Raw genomic sequence first — 21994 nt, forward strand, 5'->3', positions numbered from 1 at the left:
CTGTAAGCACCTTCCAGAGGCCTCTCTTTTCTCTTTCACTACTGACTTTACATCTTCTTTCAACCACTCACTTCCCTTTCTGATCTTTCCACCTTCCACATCCCACATGCATCACTTGCACATGCCATTGTTGCTTCCCTGAATACCTCCCATTCCCCACCCACTCCGTTTGCTTCGTTTTCTCTCACCTTTTGCCATTCTACACTTAATCTCTCCTGGTATTTCTTCATGCAGGCTTCTTTTCTAAGCTAACTCACTCTCACCACTCTCTTTACCCAGACATTGTTTTCACTTTTCGAAAACCTTTACAGATATTCACCCTCCAAAGGGTGCCCCTCTCAGCACATTTACATCCAAAAGTCTCTCTTTTTCATGCCTGTCAAGCTATATGGAATTCAGTAGTGCCAGCTGACCATATCTTTTACTCAAATATGTATACCTGTGTATATCCCTCTTTTTAAACCAGGTATTCCATTCATGACACATTTTTTAGCCGACAACTCCATAAGCTCTTGTCCATTTCCATTCCTAACACTGAATGCCCCATGTGCCCCAATTATACCCCTGCTGCCACATTACTTAGCTCTGCATTTAAATCGCCCATCACCAATACCTGGTCTCTTACATCAAAACTGCTGACACACTTGCTCAGTTGCTTCCAAAACTCCTGCCTCTCATTATCTTTCTTTTCATGGCCAGGTCCATAAGCACTAATAATCACCCATCTCTCGTCATCCATTTTCAGTTTTATGCACATCAATCTAGAATTTACTTCCTTAATCATTATCACACACTCCCACAACTCCTTCTTTAGAAGTAATGGTATCACCAACCCTGATATTATTCCTAAGACATTTGTAACCATAAATATTATTTAGTCTTGGAATAGATATACTCTTCATTGTATTTCTTCCTTTCAAACTTGTTCACTGTTTCGTGCTTTAGCAAGGCTGCATCCGCTCACATCTATTCTCTCGCTGTCATATATATAGTGAATTGTAACCACCGCTCCCTGTCCGCAACCAGGCACCACAGCCCTCTCTCTCTATGGTTTACTGCAGACATGTTGCATGCCCTATTTCAGCCCATTGACAGCACTGCGACCCCTGTGCACCATATCATTCCAGTCTACTGTATCCTGCATGTTTAGGCACCAGTCACTCAGATTTTTTTTTCGTGCCATCTTCCCAACTTTAATTATGCCTCCCCATTCTCCTTGTTCAGTTCACTTCTGACACATATATCTGGGTATATCCTCTTTGTTAACCTTTCCCCACTCATTCTCTCCCTTTGTCCGAACAGTTTCAGCATATCCTCTTCAGCTTTCTCAACCACACTCTTTTTTTACTACACCTCTCTCTTAACTTTTCATAACCTACTCAGTCAAATCACCTCACACCACATATTGTCCTCAAACATTGTTTTCAATACCCCCACCCTCTTCCACACTGTTAATCTATATCCCATGCCTCTCATCCATATGATAATGTTGGGTCCACTATACCTTCAAACATGCCCGTTTTTTCACTCCCAGCTAATGATCTCTCTCCCCACACATTCTTCAGTGTTACCAGAACCTTCACCCTGTATGACTCACTTCCACTTTCATGGTTCCATTTGCTGCCATATCCACTCCCAGGTATGTAAAACTATTTAATTCCTCCAGTTTTTCTGCAGTTAAACTCACACCCCAACTAACTCAAACTTTGCTGAAACTATTAATTTTGCCTATATTCACATTTACTCAGCTTCCTTTTTTTGCACACTTTTCCAGAGCTGTCGCCAATTTCTGCAGTTTCACACTCGAATCTGACTCGCTTCCTGGGTTTTCTCATTCCCTACAGATAGTATACTCGGTCCTATCACCAAGACTGTCGCATTTACCTCCCTCACCATACCATCCATGGTAACATAGCACACTCCTGCTGCAGACCAACCTTTACTTGAAACCATTCACTTTCCTCCCTTCTTAGTCATCACTTGCTTTACACCCATGATAAAAACTTCTCACCACTTCTTGCAGTTTTCCTCCCACACCATATATTTTTAAGACTTTCCACAAGGCATATACCTATCTACCCTATCATATGTTTTCTCCAGATCCATTTCTCTAGATATATCTCACACATATTCTTCAATGGAAACACCTGATCCTCACTTCCCTGATCATGTATGAAACTGCCCTTTCCTCCCCAATCTGACACTCTGTACATGCCTGTACTCTCTCAATCACTACCCTCCTATACAGCTTATCATGTACACTCAGCAAACTTATACCTCAGTAGTTTGAACACTTACCTTTATCCTCCTTGCCTTTATATATTGGCAATATACATTACAGTTCATTAATCCTCAGGCTCTACATCATGATCCATACATACTTTGAAAATCCTAACAAGTCAATCACCAATATAGTGTTTTATCCAGCAAAATAACACCTTACAAAAAGTCACTAAGGAAACTTTTAAAAGAAAACTGGAGAAAAGGCAAAAAAGCTATTCTGGATGAATTAGGGATAGAGAACTATTCCATGCATGTATGTGGCAGCATCGAAGAAAGTATTGTAAAACAAGCAGTATACATGATATACACTATGTGCTAGTCCTGGGTCTTGGCAAAATCTTGTTTTTGAATAGGTACGCACATGGATCACATTTTGTGCCTAGGAACCAGGTTTTTGGACTGCCAGGCAAGTGACATTAGCTGATTGTGTAATGCCCTACAGAGACTTTCTCTTTTCTAGAATATTCATGCTTCCAGTTTAGAATAGTAGTCTTAAAAAACAGAAGTGAATCTGATAATACATTCTTAAATGTAATGAAAAATTAATGGTTTTGGGTCTTAACAAATGTTATTGTTATTATCAACAGACAAGGATCCAGGGAAGATCTCCACAGTTACTAAAACTGAAGAATTCTCATCTTCATCCACCCCTCATAAGAAAGGTCATAATGGTGGTAAAGACAGACAAAAAAAATATGATCCTAAATCTGACAGAAAAGAAGTAAGGCATAGGTCATCAGAGAATGGTGGAAAAGACAGAAAAGAAGAGAGTAGTAAGAATAGAATTAGCAAAGAGGAAAAAAAGACTGACAAACCCTCAGTCTCCAGACCTACAACAGCAGTATCAGACAAAACTAAGAAGACTAAGCCTTTTAGATCTCTTATGGACAATATTGTGTTCGTCTTAAGTGGTTATCAAAATCCACAGAGGTCACAGCTGCGAGAGATGATGCTGGAGATGGGGGCTAGTTACAAAGCTGACTGGGAACCAGGCTGCACCCACCTTATGTAAGTTTATTTGTGTTTGCTTCAATGTTTATATGTTATGGATATTCACATATTACATTGATAGTGTAATTGCTTATGGTCGGTTGAAAGCATAGGATTTTGAATGCTGCATCAGTAAAAAGTACAAGAGTTTACTTTGAATGGGGGATTGTCCTATGTATTCATAATTTATTCCTTTCGTTAGGTAAGAAGACCCTTGATAGAAAAGTCAGCATGCCTATTTGAGAAGTGATTGGATTACCGTTTCTCTCATTAATTTTTGTTTTCTACTCATAATAAGTGTGGTGTAAGTACAGTAGCAAATGCAACCTATCACATGTGGACTCTCTAGCAAAGTGTTTAAGAATAGCAGCTAGAAAGTAAGCCCTGTGATCTGTATATGTTGCATGACCCATCAACTCACTCCCCCATCCCCTATTACTTTGTGTTTATGATGATAATCGGTTTCTGATGCAGTTTCTAGTCTTAAATTTTTTCCAGAGGCTTCTGATCCTAAATGATTCTTTTCTGATACTACACAAATAAGATAATGAATATTGTTTATATGCTTTGTCGCTCTCTCCCGTGTTAGCGAGGTAGTGCAAGGAAACAGATGAAAGAATGGCCCAACCCTCCCACATACACATGTATATACATACACATGCACATATACATACCTATACATTTCAACATATACATATATATACATACACAGACATATACATATATACACATGTACATAATTCATACGTGCTGCCTTTATTCATTCCCGTCGCCACCCTGCCACACATGAAATGACAACGTCCTCCCCCCACACGTGCGCGAAGTAGCGCTAGGAAAAGACAACAAAGGCCACATTCATTCACACTCAGTCTCTAGCTGTCATGTATAATGCACCAAAACCACAGCTCCCTTTCCACATCCAGGCCCCACAAAACTTTCCATGGTTTACCCCAGACGCTTCATATTCCCTGGTTCAATCCATTGACAGCACGCCGACCCCGGTATACCACATCGTTCCAATTTACTCTATTCCCTGCACGCCTATCACCCTCCTGCATGTTCAGGCCCCGATCGCTCAAAATCTTTTTCACTCCATCTTTCCACCTCCAATTTGGTCTCCCACTTCTCGTTCCCTCCACCTCTGACACATATATCCTCTTTGTCAATCTTTCCCCACTCATTCTTTCCATGTAACCAAACTATTTCAATGCACCCTCTTCTGCTCTCTGAACCACATTCTTTTTATTACCACACATCTCTCTTACCCTTTCATTACGTACTCGATCAAACCACCTCACACCCCATACTGGAATACTGGAGGGAGAGCAATGGTGGAAGAATGTGTGGTGTAGTTTGTGTTAGGGATGCATGTAAGGACAGTCATAATGGAGATTTTTTTGCTGTGGCCACCCTCTTAATGGGAGTTCCTGGAGGGAATGGATGCAGAGATATGTATAGATAGTTAGATATAATCCCCTGAAACTAGACTGAATTAGTTGACATGACCATGAATGAATTAAAGGTAGTTTAAAGATGGAAGTGACTCACTAACTGAGATTAAGTGGCCTGTTTATTCTCATGTTGAAAGTGATTCAGCACTTTTTACTTCCCACCTGCAAATTTCTTATGAATTGGAGCTGTGTACTCATTCTTGATTATGCAGTGAGGTAGGATCTGAGATCATCTGTAGCAGTCTGTACTTCCCACCTGCCCCTTTCATCACCTGTTGGAGTTGTTTTTTCATTTGATTGTTCTGTGAGGCCTGCCAACTTGGCAGGGCCTGAGGTCATCTGTCATTACCATCAGTGGCTTCTGTTTGTTTTGCAAAAGAAGCGTGTGTCCTTTTTTTTTAATTATTATTGGTTGGTTTCCATTATTTTTTGAATTAGGAAATAATCTCAAGAAGTTTGTGTCATCCGTGGTCCTCACTAACTGAAATATCCTATGATTTTCCCCATGATAAACAAACATTCTCAAAAAATGGATACTGTGTTTTTGACACATTTTCTGCACTTTTTGATTACCTTTTATTAGTTTGTACCATTCTTTGAGTGCCTTGAACTTTAGAAAAATTAATGGTTTATTGAAGCCTTCTCTTTTACTTGTGGACAGTTGTGCCTTTACGAATACTCCAAAATATCAGCAAGTAAAAGGCCGTGGCAAGATCATCACTGCTAAATGGGTCACTGACTGCCACAGAAACAAGATCAGATACTCCTGTAAAAGGTAGTCATTTATTATAATGTCTTTCTTGGCTCACACTGTTACAGTGAGTTGTGTGCCATTTAGATATGTTCTTTTTTGTTGAGAAATGAAAGAATTGTTTGTTTTTGGAGTTGCAGTTTAAAGAATAAATCACACAAACACACAATGAACATACTGAAGTATATACTTACCAGGAATGATATATTATGCACACTATAACAATTATCTGCTGGACTTTGAAGCAAAGCATATGTTCATATGAAATTATATAATTTGAATGTAATACAACAGAAGTTATTGATACTTGAATTGTAATGTTAGGTATGAATTAGAAAAGGAACATGACCAGAATGAAAGTGAAGAAGAAATCTGGGCTGATGAGCTCTTGCCCAAAGAATCCAAACCAGTTGCTAAACCAGCACCTCCACCAAGCTTTGCTGCTGCAACAGGTAACATATTAATTTTATGTATGTATTCATGTACACCTTACTTTGCTACAGAGGAGAGTGGTTCATGTGTAACTTTATCCAAATACTACAATATTTAGCATTACTTCATTCCTCCATATCACATATTCTCCATCATGCTTTCCTTTTACCTTGTGTGCAGTCTTAACCTTTGCCTACTCCCATGGTATATCTTCAGTAATTCTTGTTTATGGTCATTCTTTACGCACTGTCAGTTGATTTTGATAACCACTGCTGTTTAATATTGTATTTGTTATACTTGATCTCCATTTCCTGTCCTAGTGAGGCAGCTCCAGGAAACAGACAAAGAAAGACGCATCTTCTCACATACACACACACAAGTTATATTATATTTTATTATACTTTGTCGCTGTCTCCCGTGTTTGCGAGGTAGCTCAAGAAAACAGACGAAAGAATGGCCCAACCCACCCACATACACATGTATATACATACATGTCCACACACAGCACATATACATATCTATACATCTCAACGTATACATATATATATATACACACAGACATATACATATATACACATATACATAATTCATACTGTCTGCCCTTATTCATTCCAGTCGCCACCTTACCACTCATGAAATGAAAACTCCCTCCCCCCCGCATGTGCGCGAGGTAGTGCTAGGAAAAGACAACAAAGGCCACATTCGTTCACACTCAGTCTCTAACTGTCATGTATAATGCACCAAAACCACAGCTCCCTTTCCACATCCAGGCCCCACAAAACTTTCCATGGTTTACCCCAGATGCTTCACATGCCCTGGTTCAATCCACTGACAGCACGTCAACCCTGGTATACCACGTCATTCCAGTTCACTCTATTCCTTGCAAGCCTTTCATCCTCCTGCATGTTCAGGCCCCGACCACTCAAAATCTTTTTCACTCCATCTTTCCACCTCCAATTTGGTCTCCCGCTTCTCCTCTTTCCCTCCACCTCTGACATATATATCCTCTTTGTCAATCTTTCCTCACTCATTCTCTCCATGTGACCAAACCATTTCAAAACACTCTTTTGCTCTATCAACCACAGTCTTTTTATTACCCACGTCTCTCTTACCCTTTCATTATTTACTCGATCAAACTACCTCACACCACATATTGTCCTCAAACATCTCATTTCCAACACATCCACCCTCCTTTGCACAACCCTATCTATCACCCGTGCCTCACAACCATATAACATTGTTGGAACCACTATTCCTTCAAACATACCCATTTTTGCTTTCCGAGGTAACATTCTCGCCTTCCATACATTCTTCAACACTCCCAGAACCTTCATCCCAACCCCCACCCATTGACTCACTTTCATTTCCATGGTTTCATCCGCTGTTAAATCCACTCCAAGATATCTAAAACACTTCACTTCCTCCAGTTTTTCTCCATTCAAACTTACCTGCCAATTGACTTGTCCCTCAACTCTACTGTACTTAATAACCTTGCTCTTATTCACATTTACTGTCAGCTTTTTTTTTCACACTACCAAAGTCAGTCACCAACTTCTGCAGTTTCTCACCCGAATCAGGCACCAGTGCTGTATCATCAGCGAACAACAAATGACTCACTTCCCAAGCCCTCTCATCCACAGCGGACTGCATGCTTGCCTCTCTCTCCAAAACTCTTGCATTCGCTTCCCTAACAACCCCATCCATTAACAAATTAAAGAACCATGGAGACATCACCCACCCCTGCCACAAATCGACATTCCCTAGAAACCAGTCACTTTCCTCTTTTCCTACTCGTACACATGCCTTACATCCTCGATAAAAACTGAGTAAATGTATGTATATATATTTTATTATTAATATTATTATTATACTTTGTCACTCTCTCATGCTTGAGCGAGGTAGCTATAAACTTTTCACTGCTTCTAACAACTTACCTCCCTCACCATATATTCTTAATACCTTCCACAGAGCATCTCTATCAACTCTATCATATGCTTTTCCAGATCCATAAATGCTACATACAAATCCATTTGCTTTTCTAAGTATTTCTCACATACATCCTCTACCACTTCTGAAACCACACTGCTCTTCCCCAATCTGATGCTCTGTACATGCCTTCACCCTCTCAATCAATACCCTCCCATATAATTTCCCAGGAATACTCAACAAACTTATACCTATGTAATTTGAGCACTCACTCTTATCCCCTTTGCCTTTGTACAATGGCACTATGCAAGCAATCTGACAATCCTCAGGCACCTCACCATGAGTCATACATACATTGAATAACCTCACCAACCAGTTATCAATACAGTCACCCCCTTTTTTAATGAATTCCACTGCAATACCATCCAAACCCGCTGCCTTGCCAGCTTTCATCTTCCGCAAAGCTTTTATTACCTCTTCTCTGTTTACCAAATCATTTTCCCTAACCCTCTCACTTTGCACACCACCTCAACCAAAACACCCTATATCTGCCACTCTGTTATCAAATACATTCAACAAACCTTCAAAATACTCAGTCCATCTCCTTCTCACATCACCACTACTTGTTATCACCTCCCCATTGGCCCCTTTCACTGATGTTCCCATTTGTTCCCTTGTCTTACGCACTTTATTTACCTCCTTCCAAAATATCTTTTTTTATTATTATTATTTTATTATACTTTGTCGCTGTCTCCCGCGTTTGCGAGGTAGCGCAAGGAAACAGACGAAAGAAATGGCCCAACCCCCCCCCATACACATGTATATACATACGTCCACACACACAAATATACATACCTACACAGCTTTCCATAGCTTACCCCAGACGCTTCACATGCCTTGATTCAATCCACTGACAGCACGTCAACCCCGGTATACCACATCGCTCCAATTCACTCTATTCCTTGCCCTCCTTTCACCCTCCTGCATGTTCAGGCCCCGATCACACAAAATCTTTTTCACTCCATCTTTCCACCTCCAATTTGGTCTCCCTCTTCTCCTTGTTCCCTCCACCTCCGACACATATATCCTCTTGGTCAATCTTTCCTCACTCATCCTCTCCATGTGCCCAAACCACTTCAAAACACCCTCTTCTGCTCTCTCAACCACGCTCTTTTTATTTCCACACATCTCTCTTACCCTTACGTTACTCACTCGATCAAACCACCTCACACCACACATTGTCCTCAAACATCTCATTTCCAGCACATCCATCCTCCTGCGCACAACTCTATCCATAGCCCACGCCTCGCAACCATACAACATTGTTGGAACCACTATTCCTTCAAACATACCCATTTTTGCTTTCCGAGATAATGTTCTCGACTTCCACACATTCTTCAAGGCCCCCAGAATTTTCGCCCCCTCCCCCACCCTATGATCCACTTCCGCTTCCATGGTTCCATCCGCTGCCAGATCCACTCCCAGATATCTAAAACACTTCACTTCCTCCAGTTTTTCTCCATTCAAACTCACCTCCCAATTGACTTGACCCTCAACCCTACTGTACCTAATAACCTTGCTCTTATTCACATTTACTGTTAACTTTCTTCTTCCACACACTTTACCAAACTCAGTCACCAGCTTCTGCAGTTTCTCACATGAATCAGCCACCAGCGCTGTATCATCAGCGAACAACAACTGACTCACTTCCCAAGCTCTCTCATCCCCAACAGACTTCATACTTGCCCCTCTTTCCAAAACTCTTGCATTCACCTCCCTAACAACCCCATCCATAAACAAAACATCTTTTTATTCTCCCTAAAACTTAATGATACTCTCTCACCCCAACTCTCATTTGCCCTCTTTTTCACCTCCTGCCTCTTTCTTTTATACATCTCCCAGTTATTTGCATTATTTACCTGCAAAAATCGTCCAAATGCCTCTCTCTTCTCTTTAACTAATAATCTTACTTCTTCATCCCACCACTCACTACCCTTTCTAATCTGCCCACCTCCCACTCTTCTCATGCCACAAGCGTCTTTTGTGCATGCCATCATTGCTTCCCTAAATACATCCCATTCCTCCCCCACTCCCCTTACGTCCTTTGTTCTCACCTTTTTCCATTCTGTACTCGGTCTCTCCTGGTACTTCCTCACACAAGTCTCCTTCCCATGCTCACTTACTCTCACCACTCTCTTCACCCCAACATTCTTCTTTTCTGAAAACCTCTACAAATCTTCACCTTCGCCTCCACAAGATAATGATTAGACATCCCTCCAGTTGCACCTCTCAGCACATCAACATCCAAAAATCTCTTTCACGCGCCTATCAATTAACACGTAATCCAATAACGCTCTCTGACCATCTCTCCTACTTACATACGTATACTTATGTATATCTCTCTTTTTAAACCAGGTATTCCCAATCACTAGTCCTTTTTCAGCACATAAATCTACAAGCTCTTCACCATTTCCATTTACAACACTGAACACCCCATGTACACCAACTATTCCCTCAACTGCCATGTTGCTCACCTTTGCATTGAAATCACCCATCACTATAACCCGGTCTCGTGCATCAAAACTACTAAGACACTCACTCAGCTGCTCCCAAAACACTTGCGTCTCATGATCTTTCTTCTCATGCCCAGGTGCATATGCACCAATAATCACCCATCTCTCTCCATCTACTTTCAGTTTTACCCATATCAATCTAGAGTTTACTTTCTTACACTCTATCACATACTCCTGTTTCAGGAGTAGTGCTACTCCTTCCCTTGCTCTTGTCCTCTCACTAACCCCTGACTTTACTCCTAAGACATTCCCAAACCACTCTTCCCCTTTACCCTTGAGCTTCGTTTCACTCATAGCCAAAACATCCAGGTTCCTTTCCTCAAACACACTACCTATCTCTCCTTTTTTCTCATCTTGGTCACATCCACACACATTTAGACACCCTAATCTGAGCCTTTGAGGAGGATGAGCACTCCCCGCACGACTCCTTCTTCTGTTTCCCCTTTTAGAAAGTTAAAATACAAGGAGGGGAGGGTTTCTAGCCCCCCCCCCGCTCCCATCCCCTTTAGTCGCCTTCTACGACACGTGAGGAATGCGTGGGAAGTATTCTGTCTTACCTATCCCTAGGGATATATATATATACACACCTTAACATAGATATATATACATACACATATTTCATGTGAGAAACTGCAGAAGCTGGTGACTGAGTTTGATAAAGTGTGTGAAAGAAGAAAGTTAAGAGTAAATGTGAATAAGAGCAAGGTAATTAGGTACAGTAGGGTTGAGGGTCAAGTCATTTGGGAGGTAAGTTTGAATGGAGAAAAACTGTAGGAAGTAAAGTGTTTTAGATATCTGGGAGTGGATCTGGCAGCGGATGGAACCATGGAAGCGGAAGTGGATCATAGGGTGGGGGAGGGGGCAAAAATCCTGGGAGCCTTGAAGAATGTGTGGAAGTCAAGAACATTATCTCGGAAAGCAAAAATGGGTATGTTTGAAGGAATAGTGGTTCCAACAATGTTGTATGGTTGCAGGGCGTGGGCTATGGATAGAGTTGTGTGCAGGAGGATGGATGTGCTAGAAATGAGATGTTTGAGGACAATGTGTGGTGTGAGGTGGTTTGATCGAGTAAGTAACGTAAGGGTAAGAGAGATGTGTGGAAATAAAAAGAGTGTGGTTGAGAGAGCAGAAGAGGGTGTTTTGAAATGGTTTGGGCACATGGAGAGAATGAGTGAGGAAAGATTGACCAAGAGGATATATGTGTCGGAGGTGGAGGGAACGAGGAGAAGTGGGAGACCAAATTGGAGGCGGAAAGATGGAGTGAAAAAGATTTTGAGTGATCAGGGCCTGAACATGCAGGAGGGTGAAAGGAGGGCAAGGAATAGAGTGAATTGGATCGGTGTGGTATACCGGGGTTGACATGCTGTCAGTGGATTGAATCAGGGCATGTGAAGCGTCTGGGGTAAACCATGGAAAGCTGTGTAGGTATGTATATTTGCGTGTGTGGACGTATGTATATACATGTGTATGGGGGTGGGTTGGGCCATTTCTTTCGTCTGTTTCCTTGCACTACCTCGCAAACGCGGGAGACAGCGACAAAGCAAAAAAAAAAAAAAAAAAGAAATCAATCTAGAGTTTACATTCCATGTGTGGCGAGGTGGTGATGGGAATGAATAAAGGCAGACAGTGTGAATTGTGTGCATGTATGTGTCTGTGTGTGTATATATATGTGTACATTGAGATGTATAGTTATGTATATTTGCGTGTGTGGACGTGTATGTACATACATGTGTATGGGGGTGGGTTAGGCCATTTTTTTCGTCTGTTTCCTTGCGCTACCTCGCAAACGCAGGAGACAGCGACAAAGCAAAATAAATAAATAAATAACATATAATGTACATATATGCACATGTACATATTCATACTTGTCTTCATCCATTGCCGGCCTCACCCCGCCCCACAGTAAACAGCATCACCATCCCCTGATTTACTCAGTCAAGACACCCCACAATCTTAAGTCCTCATCCGTATTTTTTGAAAAGTTCAACATAGTTGCCATCACTCTCTGATGATAACTTGCCGTTCAGTACTGTGATATATGGTCCTCCATTTTGCAGCCTTTAACCAGTGAAGCTCAGTCTAGATCATTAACTTTCATAGCCCTGCAAAGATTGGATATATTACAATTGTTGCAATTTGGAATAGAAGATAGAAACTCCTTTCCATTTGTTGTTCATTCATTGATCATTTTTTGTTGACTTGATATTTCAGTACCTGATGAAGATGACTATGGTCATGACACTGACATGAGTGACAATGAAAATACTGATGATGAGATTGAGAGGTAAGTTACTGAATAGTATGTTTTTTCTCCTATGCAGGTCGGCCTGTGAGCATGAGAGATTCTCTTGAAATTTTTGGGTCAGGACTCTCCCAACCCATTATATTTTGATGAATAGGCATAATCCTTCACCAACCCTTTGTGAATGACCCAAAGTATCTCCTAATACTGTTCACTTACTGTTCACTCTATGGGTCTACCTTTGGCCAGTCAGCAACTGGTACCAGGTTGATGCTATCAACCTATCCTCTATCAGCTACTTATAGCTTACTTTTTTCTGGATCACATATGTTTTGTTTGTGCTGTGTGGCTCTGCTGCTGTTGTCAATCAGCTTTTATGGAAATTTTCTTTACTGTCGTTTTATTATATAATTTAGTTTTAAGTGTACTTATTGAGAGGGTTAGTGATGGCTACTTAGTGAGCAAGCACTTTAGTGGTTGTCAAGTGAAACTCCTCTGACCCAGATAGCTGTCTTTTCTTTTTGCCTCACTTATGGACTACTAGCATTCTGTCCTCAGACATACAGTTTCTCCTTATCATTCATAACACCTGACAATGCTTGACTCACACAGCTCCTTCATAACTCTATTTCTGTGGTGAGCAGTACATGCTAACCCAGCCTTTTGGTAAAATAGTAGGAGCTATGGGTAGGAGCACTAGTTAGGAACGTTTAGGCTGGAGCATTAGGTAGAAATATAAGTAGAAGTTGTCAGTAGGAACATTAAGCAGGAACATTAGGTAGAGGCAGTTAGTAGGAACATTTGGTAGGAGAATTTGCAAACACTGCTCTGGAGTTTCCCCCTGGCAATGGGTTGTTAAGTCTAAGGCACTGAAAGCTAAGAAGTTGCACTGGAGTCCACTAGTTATAGAGCCTATTGCCATGGCTACCCCCTTATTAGAGTTCCAGAAGGAATAGGCTTTGGAGATATATATAGAAAGATATACATGTCAGTAGTGCAAGTAACAGGAAAAAAAAGGGGAAATTATGAGGAAGTGGAAGGATAGAGTGAAAGATACTTGAAAGGCTCAGGGTCCAAACATGCAGTAGGATGTATGGCATGCAATGAATAAAGCAAATTGAAGTGATATGGTATATAGGGGACAATTTACTGTCAGTAGGATGGAAGTGATGGGGGGAAAACCTCAGAAAGGTCTGTGGGTCCTGGTTGTGGATAGGGGGCTTTGGTTTTGGTGCATTTTGAATGATAGCTAGAGAGTGGCTATAAATGAATGAGGTCATTTCTTCATATGCTTCTGGTCGAATGTAGCTAATGTGAAAAATGGCAAACATACTTAAGAATGTATTATCATATCTGTTCGTTATTTCTCACAGCAAGGTAGTACCAGGGACAGAATGGCCTCATTTGCTCACATCCACTCTCTAGCTGTCATATGTAATACACTGAAACCAGAACCCCCTTATCCCCTGCAAAGCTCCATCAATTTTCCTGTGGTTTCCTCTGGCCATTTCATGTACCCTAAAACAGCTCATCTACAGCATGTCACCCCTTTAATAACACACTAGTCCAGTTTGCTCTGTCCCATGCGTGCCTCATACCATTCAGCTTGTTTAAGCCCTGATAACTCAATATACCTTTCACTTATCCTTTTAAGTCCAAACTATATCAGCACACCCTCATGAGGTCTCTCAAACATGCTCTTCTTACTTCCACGCCTATCTCATACCTTACCATTTCTTAATCAATCAGCCCTCCTCCCACCACATATTGTCTGTGGGCATTTTATTTCCAACATATCCACCGTGTTCCATACAACACTGTTGGGACTACTGTACCATAAAACATACCCATTTTTGTCTTGAGAGACAGTGACCTCTCTTTCCACATCCACCTTAATACACCCAGGACCATAGCCATTCTTTTCACATCCACCTTAATACACCCAAGACCATAGCCATTCACCCACCTTATGGCTGACTCTAGATCCCATTGTTCCATCTACTGCCCTGCCATTTCCACTCTTGAGTATGTATAACACACCCTTCCTTCAGGTTATCTCCATTCAAACTCACATTTACACTGTTTCCCTTACTAGATTATATGTTCCTTCTTTTATTCACATAAACTATGAACATCCTCTTCTCTCAAACTCAAACAGTCTGTCACCAGAATCATGTCTTTAAAAAGAAAGAAAAAGACTTTTATGTCCCCCGTGCCACCCTATTCATAAACAGATTGAACAGTTATAGTTACATCACACACCCTTGTTGCATACCCACCTTCCCCTGAAACCGCTTGTCATCCTCTCTCCTTACACATCCCTTGCACGTCTCCCTTGCCACCCCATTCATAAACAGATTAAACAGTTGTAGTTACATCACACACCCTTGTTGCATACCCACCATCACCTGAAACCACTCATCCTCCTCTCTCCTTATTCACACACATCCCTTGCTTGCTGGATAGAACTCCACACTGTTTCTAGTAGATTTCTTCCCACACCACATCTTTGTAACACCATCTGCAAAGCATCTCTTATCACTCCTATCCTACACTTTCTGAAGATCTGTATATGCTAGGTATAAACCCTTCTCTTTCTGTTAAGTATTTCTCAGACAGATTTATCTAAGCAAAAACCTGATCACACCATCTTTTGTTACTCCAAAAGCCACTTGTTCCTCCCCAATATGGTCCTCTATTCCTGCCAGGACCTTCTCAGTCACCACTCTTACAAGTCAATGGGTATACTAGTCAAACTGTGATTTGAACATAGACTTTTGTCATCACTGCCTTTATACAATAGCATTATATGGGCATCTCACCAGTCCCAAGGTAGCATAGTTTGAGCCATACATGCATTGAAAATTGTAGCTACCCAGTCAACAACACTACCAGCCCCATTAGTAAGAGACTCGGCTGCTTTCCCATCTCCTCCAGTTGCTTTCCCACACTTCATCTTACACATGGCATTCACCACCTCTTCTCTTTTTGCAAACCACTTGTCCTGGCTCTCTTTCTTTGCATACCGTATATATTTTTCAATTACCTCAGGACCACATGCTTTGAAAGAGTCCTGGTCATAGGCAGGACATTTCTAAGGCTTCTGCAGCCTAAAGCTGCTCTACTTCAAGTAGTAGGGATGTATAGAAGCCTTTAGAGTGAGATATTCGTTGATGAGACTCTACTTCCAATAATATAGCTTTGCCAAAGGTGACTTTTAACCTCTTGAAGACAAAGCCCAGTAACATCCTTTGCATATGTCCAAGTCCCAGACATTACATATGTGTCATCCTCTGGTTTACAAGCTGTGACATATACTATATACTTAAAATGATTGGATAATATATTGCAAAAGAAATTCACCAAGTTTGAAAAAATCATTTATTGTGCTCACTGAACTGGCTCAGTCCTGTTCATGTTTGGGACAGATATAATATTCTTCACAGATTGCCTGTAGGACAGTCCAGTCAACACATGTGTGATACTAGTTTTGTGTGGAGGTGCATACTGCTTTTATCTTCTGTTTATTTATTGCTGTGAACCCTTAAAGGTTAGAAAAGAAAAGTTCTCAACTGCTTTTAAGAGGAAAGAGAGATTGTGAGTAGTATTTCTGAAATGATACTGAAATTAGCAAATAAAGAAAAAAGAAAAAAGAAATACAATGGAAATAACATTTTGCTCAGGTTCACAAATATGAATGGTCATGGAGAAGAGGCCTCTGTGTTTGTTATGTTCTAGTGTTGTGCCATGGATGATATAAAGCAGAATAGATTAAAGTGGAATCTTGAAACCCAGCATCCTGAATGTATTGGTAAAACCTTTGACTTGTTCCAAAGACAATTCAGAGAGGTTGATATGCAGAGACAGGTCTTTACAAAAGCGACAACTTTTGCAACAAGGACATACCTTGCATCTTACAAAGTTTCCTACAGAATTACAGGGTATAAAAAAATTCACATGATAGCAAAATATTTGGTGCTACCTGCTGTTATAGACACACTGTAAGTAATGCTTGGTGAATCAAGTGTGAAACAGCTGTGTAATATTCCATATAGTGATGAAACAATTGGAAGATGAATTTCAGATACAAGTGAAAACCTGCGTGATTATTTGATGGAATTTTGTAAGAATCACGCTTTGGATTGTAAATAGATGAGGCAGTGGATGTCTTAAAAGATGCTTATTTGATAACTGACACTTTATGTTGTAAATGATGAAATTAAGGAAGATTTTTTTTTTGTTTTGTTTTGCAAAGCTAGTGATGGAAGAACATCTGCAGTGGAGGTGTTCAGTATTACTGGTGAATTTTGAAATGAAAATGGCATTGAATATGAGATCTGCACTGATGGAGCTCGGTCAGTGTTAGAATAAAGTGCAGGATTTCAAGCATTGTTGAGAGGGAAGACCCCACATGCAGTATAGAGGTGCTGCATGCTTCGTAGGCAGGCACCTGGATCTAGCATTAAGTGTGAGGAGCTAACGACCATATTAAATGATTTCATAAGAATTGTCAAATATATAAAACATATGATAGAGGCATGTGATAGAATTGATAGAGATGCTCTGTGGAAGGTATTAAGAATATATGGTGTGGGAGGCAAGTTGTTAGAAGCAGTGAAAAGTTTTTATCGAGGATGTAAGGCATGTGTACGTGTAGGAAGAGAGGAAAGTGATTGGTTCTCAGTGAATGTAGGTTTGCGGCAGGGGTGTGTGATGTCTCCATGGTTGTTTAATTTGTTTATGGATGGGGTTGTTAGGGAGGTGAATGCAAGAGTTTTGGAAAGAGGGGCAAGTATGAAGTCTGGTGGGGATGAGAGAGCTTGGGAAGTGAGTCAGTTGTTGTTCGCTGATGATACAGCGCTGGTGGCTGATTCATGTGAGAAACTGCAGAAGCTGGTGACTGAGTTTGGTAAAGTGTGTGAAAGAAGAAAGTTAAGAGTAAATGTGAATAAGAGCAAGGTTATTAGGTACAGTAGGGTTGAGGGTCAAGTCAATTGGGAGGTGAGTTTGAATGGAGAAAAACTGGAGGAAGTGAAGTGTTTTAGATATCTGGGAGTGGATCTGGCAGCGAATGGAAACATGGAAGCGGAAGTGGATCATAGGGTGGGGGAGGGGGCGAAAATTCTGGGAGCCTTGAAGAATGTGTGGAAGTCGAGAACGTTGTCTCGGAAAGCAAAAATGGGTATGTTTGAAGGAATAGTGGTTCCAACAATGTTGTATGATTGCGAGGCGTGGACTATGGATAGAGTTGTGCGCAGGAGGATGGATGTGCTGGAAATGAGATGTTTGAGGACAATGTGTGGTGTGAGGTGGTTTGATCGAGTAAGTAACGTAAGGGTAAGAGAGATGTGTGGAAATAAAAAGAGCGTGGTTGAGAGAGCAGAAGAGGGTGTTTTGAAATGGTTTGGGCACATGGAGAGAATGAGTGAGGAAAGATTGACCAAGAGGATATATGTGTCGGAGGTGGAGGGAACGAGGAGAAGAGGGAGACCAAATTGGAGGTGGAAAGATGGAGTGAAAAAGATTTTGTGTGATCGGGGCCTGAACATGCAGGAGGGTGAAAGGAGGGCAAGGAATAGAGTGAATTGGAGCGATGTGGTATACCGGGGTTGACGTGCTGTCAGTGGATTGAATCAAGGCATGTGAAGCGTCTGGGGTAAACCATGGAAAGCTGTGTAGGTATGTATATTTGCGTGTGTGGACGTATGTATATACATGTGTATGGGGGTGGGTTGGGCCATTTCTTTCGTCTGTTTCCTTGCGCTACCTCGCAAACGCGGGAGACAGCGACAAAGCAAAAAAAAAAAAAAAAAAAAACATATCCATAGAAAGGAAAGCTCATTGCACTTATGTGAAAATATGGGGGCAGAACATAATGCTTTCCTGCATTATTGTGAATTGCACTGGCAGTCCCATCCAGAAGTGCTTCAGAAAGTGTATGAACTAAGAGATGAAATATGCACCCTTCCCTAAATGGTAGCAAGAGCAGTGATGCAGATTTGTTGCAGTGAGAAACTTGCAAATATGGTTGATTTTTTGATTAAGCAAAATGCTTGAATAAGTCAGTGCAGGTTCCTCAAATGAGTATTTTACACTGACAAAGTGAATTTTTTTTTTTTTTTATAATTTGTTGCTGTCTCCCGCGTTTGCGAGGTAGCACAAGGAAACAGACGAAAGAAATGGCCCAACCCCCCCCCCCATACACATGTATATACATACGTCCACACACGCAAATATACATACCTACACAGCTTTCCATGGTTTACCCCAGACGCTTCACATGCCTTGATTCAATCCACTGACAGCACGTCAGCCCCGGTATACCACATCGCTCCAATTCACTCTATTCCTTGCCCTCCTTTCACCCTCCTGCATGTTCAGGCCCCGATCACACAAAATCTTTTTCACTCCATCTTTCCACCTCCAATTTGGTCTCCCTCTTCTCCTTGTTCCCTCCACCTCCGACACATATATCCTCTTGGTCAATCTTTCCTCACTCATCCTCTCCATGTGCCCAAACCACTTCAAAACACCCTCTTCTGCTCTCTCAACCATGCTCTTTTTATTTCCACACATCTCTCTTACCCTTACGTTACTCACTCGATCAAACCACCTCACACCACACATTGTCCTCAAACATCTCATTTCCAGCACATCCATCCTCCTGCGCACAACTCTATCCATAGCCCACGCCTCGCAATCATACAACATTTTTGGAACCACTATTCCTTCAAACATACCCATTTTTGCTTTCCGAGATAATGTTCTCGACTTCCACACATTCTTCAAGGCCCCCAGAATTTTCGCCCCCTCCCCCACCCTATGATCCACTTCCGCTTCCATGGTTCCATCCGCTGCCAGATCCACTCCCAGATATCTAAAACAAAGTGAATACATTCATTAAAAATTGGAATCATGAAAATGAAGTGAAACAAGAAAGTATCTGACAAGTTTTCAAATTCAGAAATAGTTTGCTGAACCAATTTTGTTTTTATGTTGAAAGGAAAAAAGAAAAGACAAGAATGTATTTACGAACTTTGAAGGAAGTGAAAAACATGTCTTTTGAAATGTGCCAGGTCATAATTATTGGGAAAGACATGATAAAGTAGAGAATTCCAAAGCTTCGACATGTAGGGAAAGAAGAAGTTACCAAAATAGCCCACCCCTTAGTTGCCAATGGTCACACAGTAATCATGTGACTCAGCAGCTTGTTGAGTATTGCATGGTCTACCAAGTGGTGGGAGCACACAAGCAGCCACCTCTCAGGAGTAAAAACCAAAGTAATACCCTAAGAAGAGGGAAAGTGAACCAACATTGCTGCCTAGAGCAAGAGTGTCAAGTTTGGAAGTTAGCTTTATTTTTATGTTGAAGGCTCCAATCACAGAGTCCACATCAAGGCCAGGCCTTAATTGAAATATAGAGAGAATTATGAAGCTTAAAAAGAAAAGACAGTGGAAAGAATTTACAAATTTTTGAGAAAGTGAAAAACTTGTCTTTTGAAATTTGCCAGGTCATAGTTATTGGGAAAGACATGAGAAGGCAGGGAGTTCCAAAGTTTCATTGTGTAGGGAAAGAAGCAGGTATCAAAACAGTCCACCCTTGAGTTGCTAGTGGCCGCTCAATAATCATGTAATGCTGCTGCTTGCTGAGTATTGCTTGGTCTAGCTAGTGGTGTAGGCACACAAGCAGCCAGCTCTCAGGAGCAAAGCCCAAAGTAATACCTATAGGAGAGGAAAAGTGAACCAACATTGTGGTGTAGGGCAAGGGGGTCAAGTTTGGAAGTTGGCCTAGGACAGTTTGTAAGGTGGACTGCTTTCAACTCAACTCCCTTAAGTAAGGATGCAGAGCTACAACCACCCCAAGTGTGAGAGCAGCACTCCATACAAGGATTAATCAATCCCTTGTATAAGTGGCGTAACTTTTCAGAAGAGAAAAGTTTCGACATCTAAACAGGACACTCAGTTCCTTAGAGGCAGACTTGGCTATTACTGTAATGTTGGCTTTCCAAGAAAGACTGGAAGTTACAGTAATACCAAATATGTTCATTGAGTCAAGAAGTGGAATTATAGAATTGCCAAAGGAGAGACAAGAGTTGTTAGGAGTTTTCAAAAGAGAGACGGGTGACCTGGGTCTTGGAGGCATTAAACTTAACAAGATTTTGAGTACCCCACTGAGATATCCTGTCCAAGTCTGAGTTTATTGAGGAAGCTGTTTCAAGATGAGATGCAGATTGGGTGAGAGAAGAGGGAGCAGAATTGGAAGACATGGATGAATGCAGTGTTGAGTCGTCAGCATATGAGTGCATTGGATTATTTGTGGAGGAGAGGAAATTGTTGAAAAAAAGGAGAAAAAGTGTAGGAGACAGGACTGAACTTTGAGGGACACCACTGTTGACGAAGAAATGGAGGAGGCTGATCCATCAACATCCACAGAGATAGATCTGCTAGAGTGAAAGCTAGATATGAAGGAGCAGAGTGGGGGAGGGAAGCCAAAAATGGGTAGCTTAAGAGATGAAACCCTGATACCACACCCTGTCAAAAGCCTTAGATAGGTCAAGGGCACCTTTAGTTCTATCTATCTGTATATCTGTTTATATCTGCCTGTTCCCTCGGGAAACTCCCATTAAGTTGGTGGCCACAGCAAAAGAGTCTCCATTTATCCTTAACCTTATATACCTCCCTTGCCTACACCATTCCACAAGACTTCCACCATTACTCTCCCTCCAGTATTCTTCCACTCTATTTCCCTATGTCACAGGTGGTATTCCTTTCACATCATCCCCTTTGATCATAGTCATATACTCTCTTTGCATTCTTTCTACATGCCCAAACCACTTTAAAATATTATCTTTTGCCCACTCTACCACTTTACATTTCATTCCTTTTGCTTTTCCTGCCTTACCATATCTCTTATATGCCCCTTCATTTCTTTCTTCATTCCATCTAGTCGTACCACATGCTCCTCTCAAATGGGTCATTTCCATAGCCTGGATTCTTGACCTCTCTGCCTCATTCCAGGATCATGTTTCAGCTGCAAATGTCAAGGTTGGGAGGACTGTGATGTTCCTTAATCCTTTCTTCATATACATACTTACACATCTACCCTTCATTAATCTGATAAGGGACCCAATAAGTCATCAACCCAATACTGCTTTCTCCCTTACCTATCCTTCTGTATCACCAGACTTACCAAAGATAGCTCGTCAACACTTGAATTCTTTCACCTCCTCCAGTCTTTCTCCCCCAACATCTATAACACAGTTTAGTACACTTTCATCTCACACACTATAGGGCTTTGCAAAATATATACTTTCACTCTGTTTCCTTTTAGACACCGTTACTTGTAT

General features: G+C 41.3%; 1 protein-coding gene across 1 annotated transcript in view; it reads left to right on the forward strand.

Moving 5' to 3' along the window:
• LOC139755163 (DNA repair protein XRCC1-like) overlaps positions 1-21994 on the forward strand; it is a 54854-nt gene that overhangs the window by 19497 nt on the left and 13363 nt on the right. The window contains exons 6-9 of the mRNA XM_071673323.1: positions 2871-3291; positions 5386-5499; positions 5800-5927; positions 12618-12690. Of these exons, the coding sequence (XP_071529424.1) occupies positions 2871-3291; positions 5386-5499; positions 5800-5927; positions 12618-12690 (736 nt within the window). The remainder of the gene's footprint in view (positions 1-2870; positions 3292-5385; positions 5500-5799; positions 5928-12617; positions 12691-21994) is intronic.

The sequence above is a fragment of the Panulirus ornatus genome, chromosome 18, assembly GCF_036320965.1.
Source record: "Panulirus ornatus isolate Po-2019 chromosome 18, ASM3632096v1, whole genome shotgun sequence".
NCBI classification, from domain to species: Eukaryota; Metazoa; Arthropoda; class Malacostraca; order Decapoda; family Palinuridae; genus Panulirus; species Panulirus ornatus.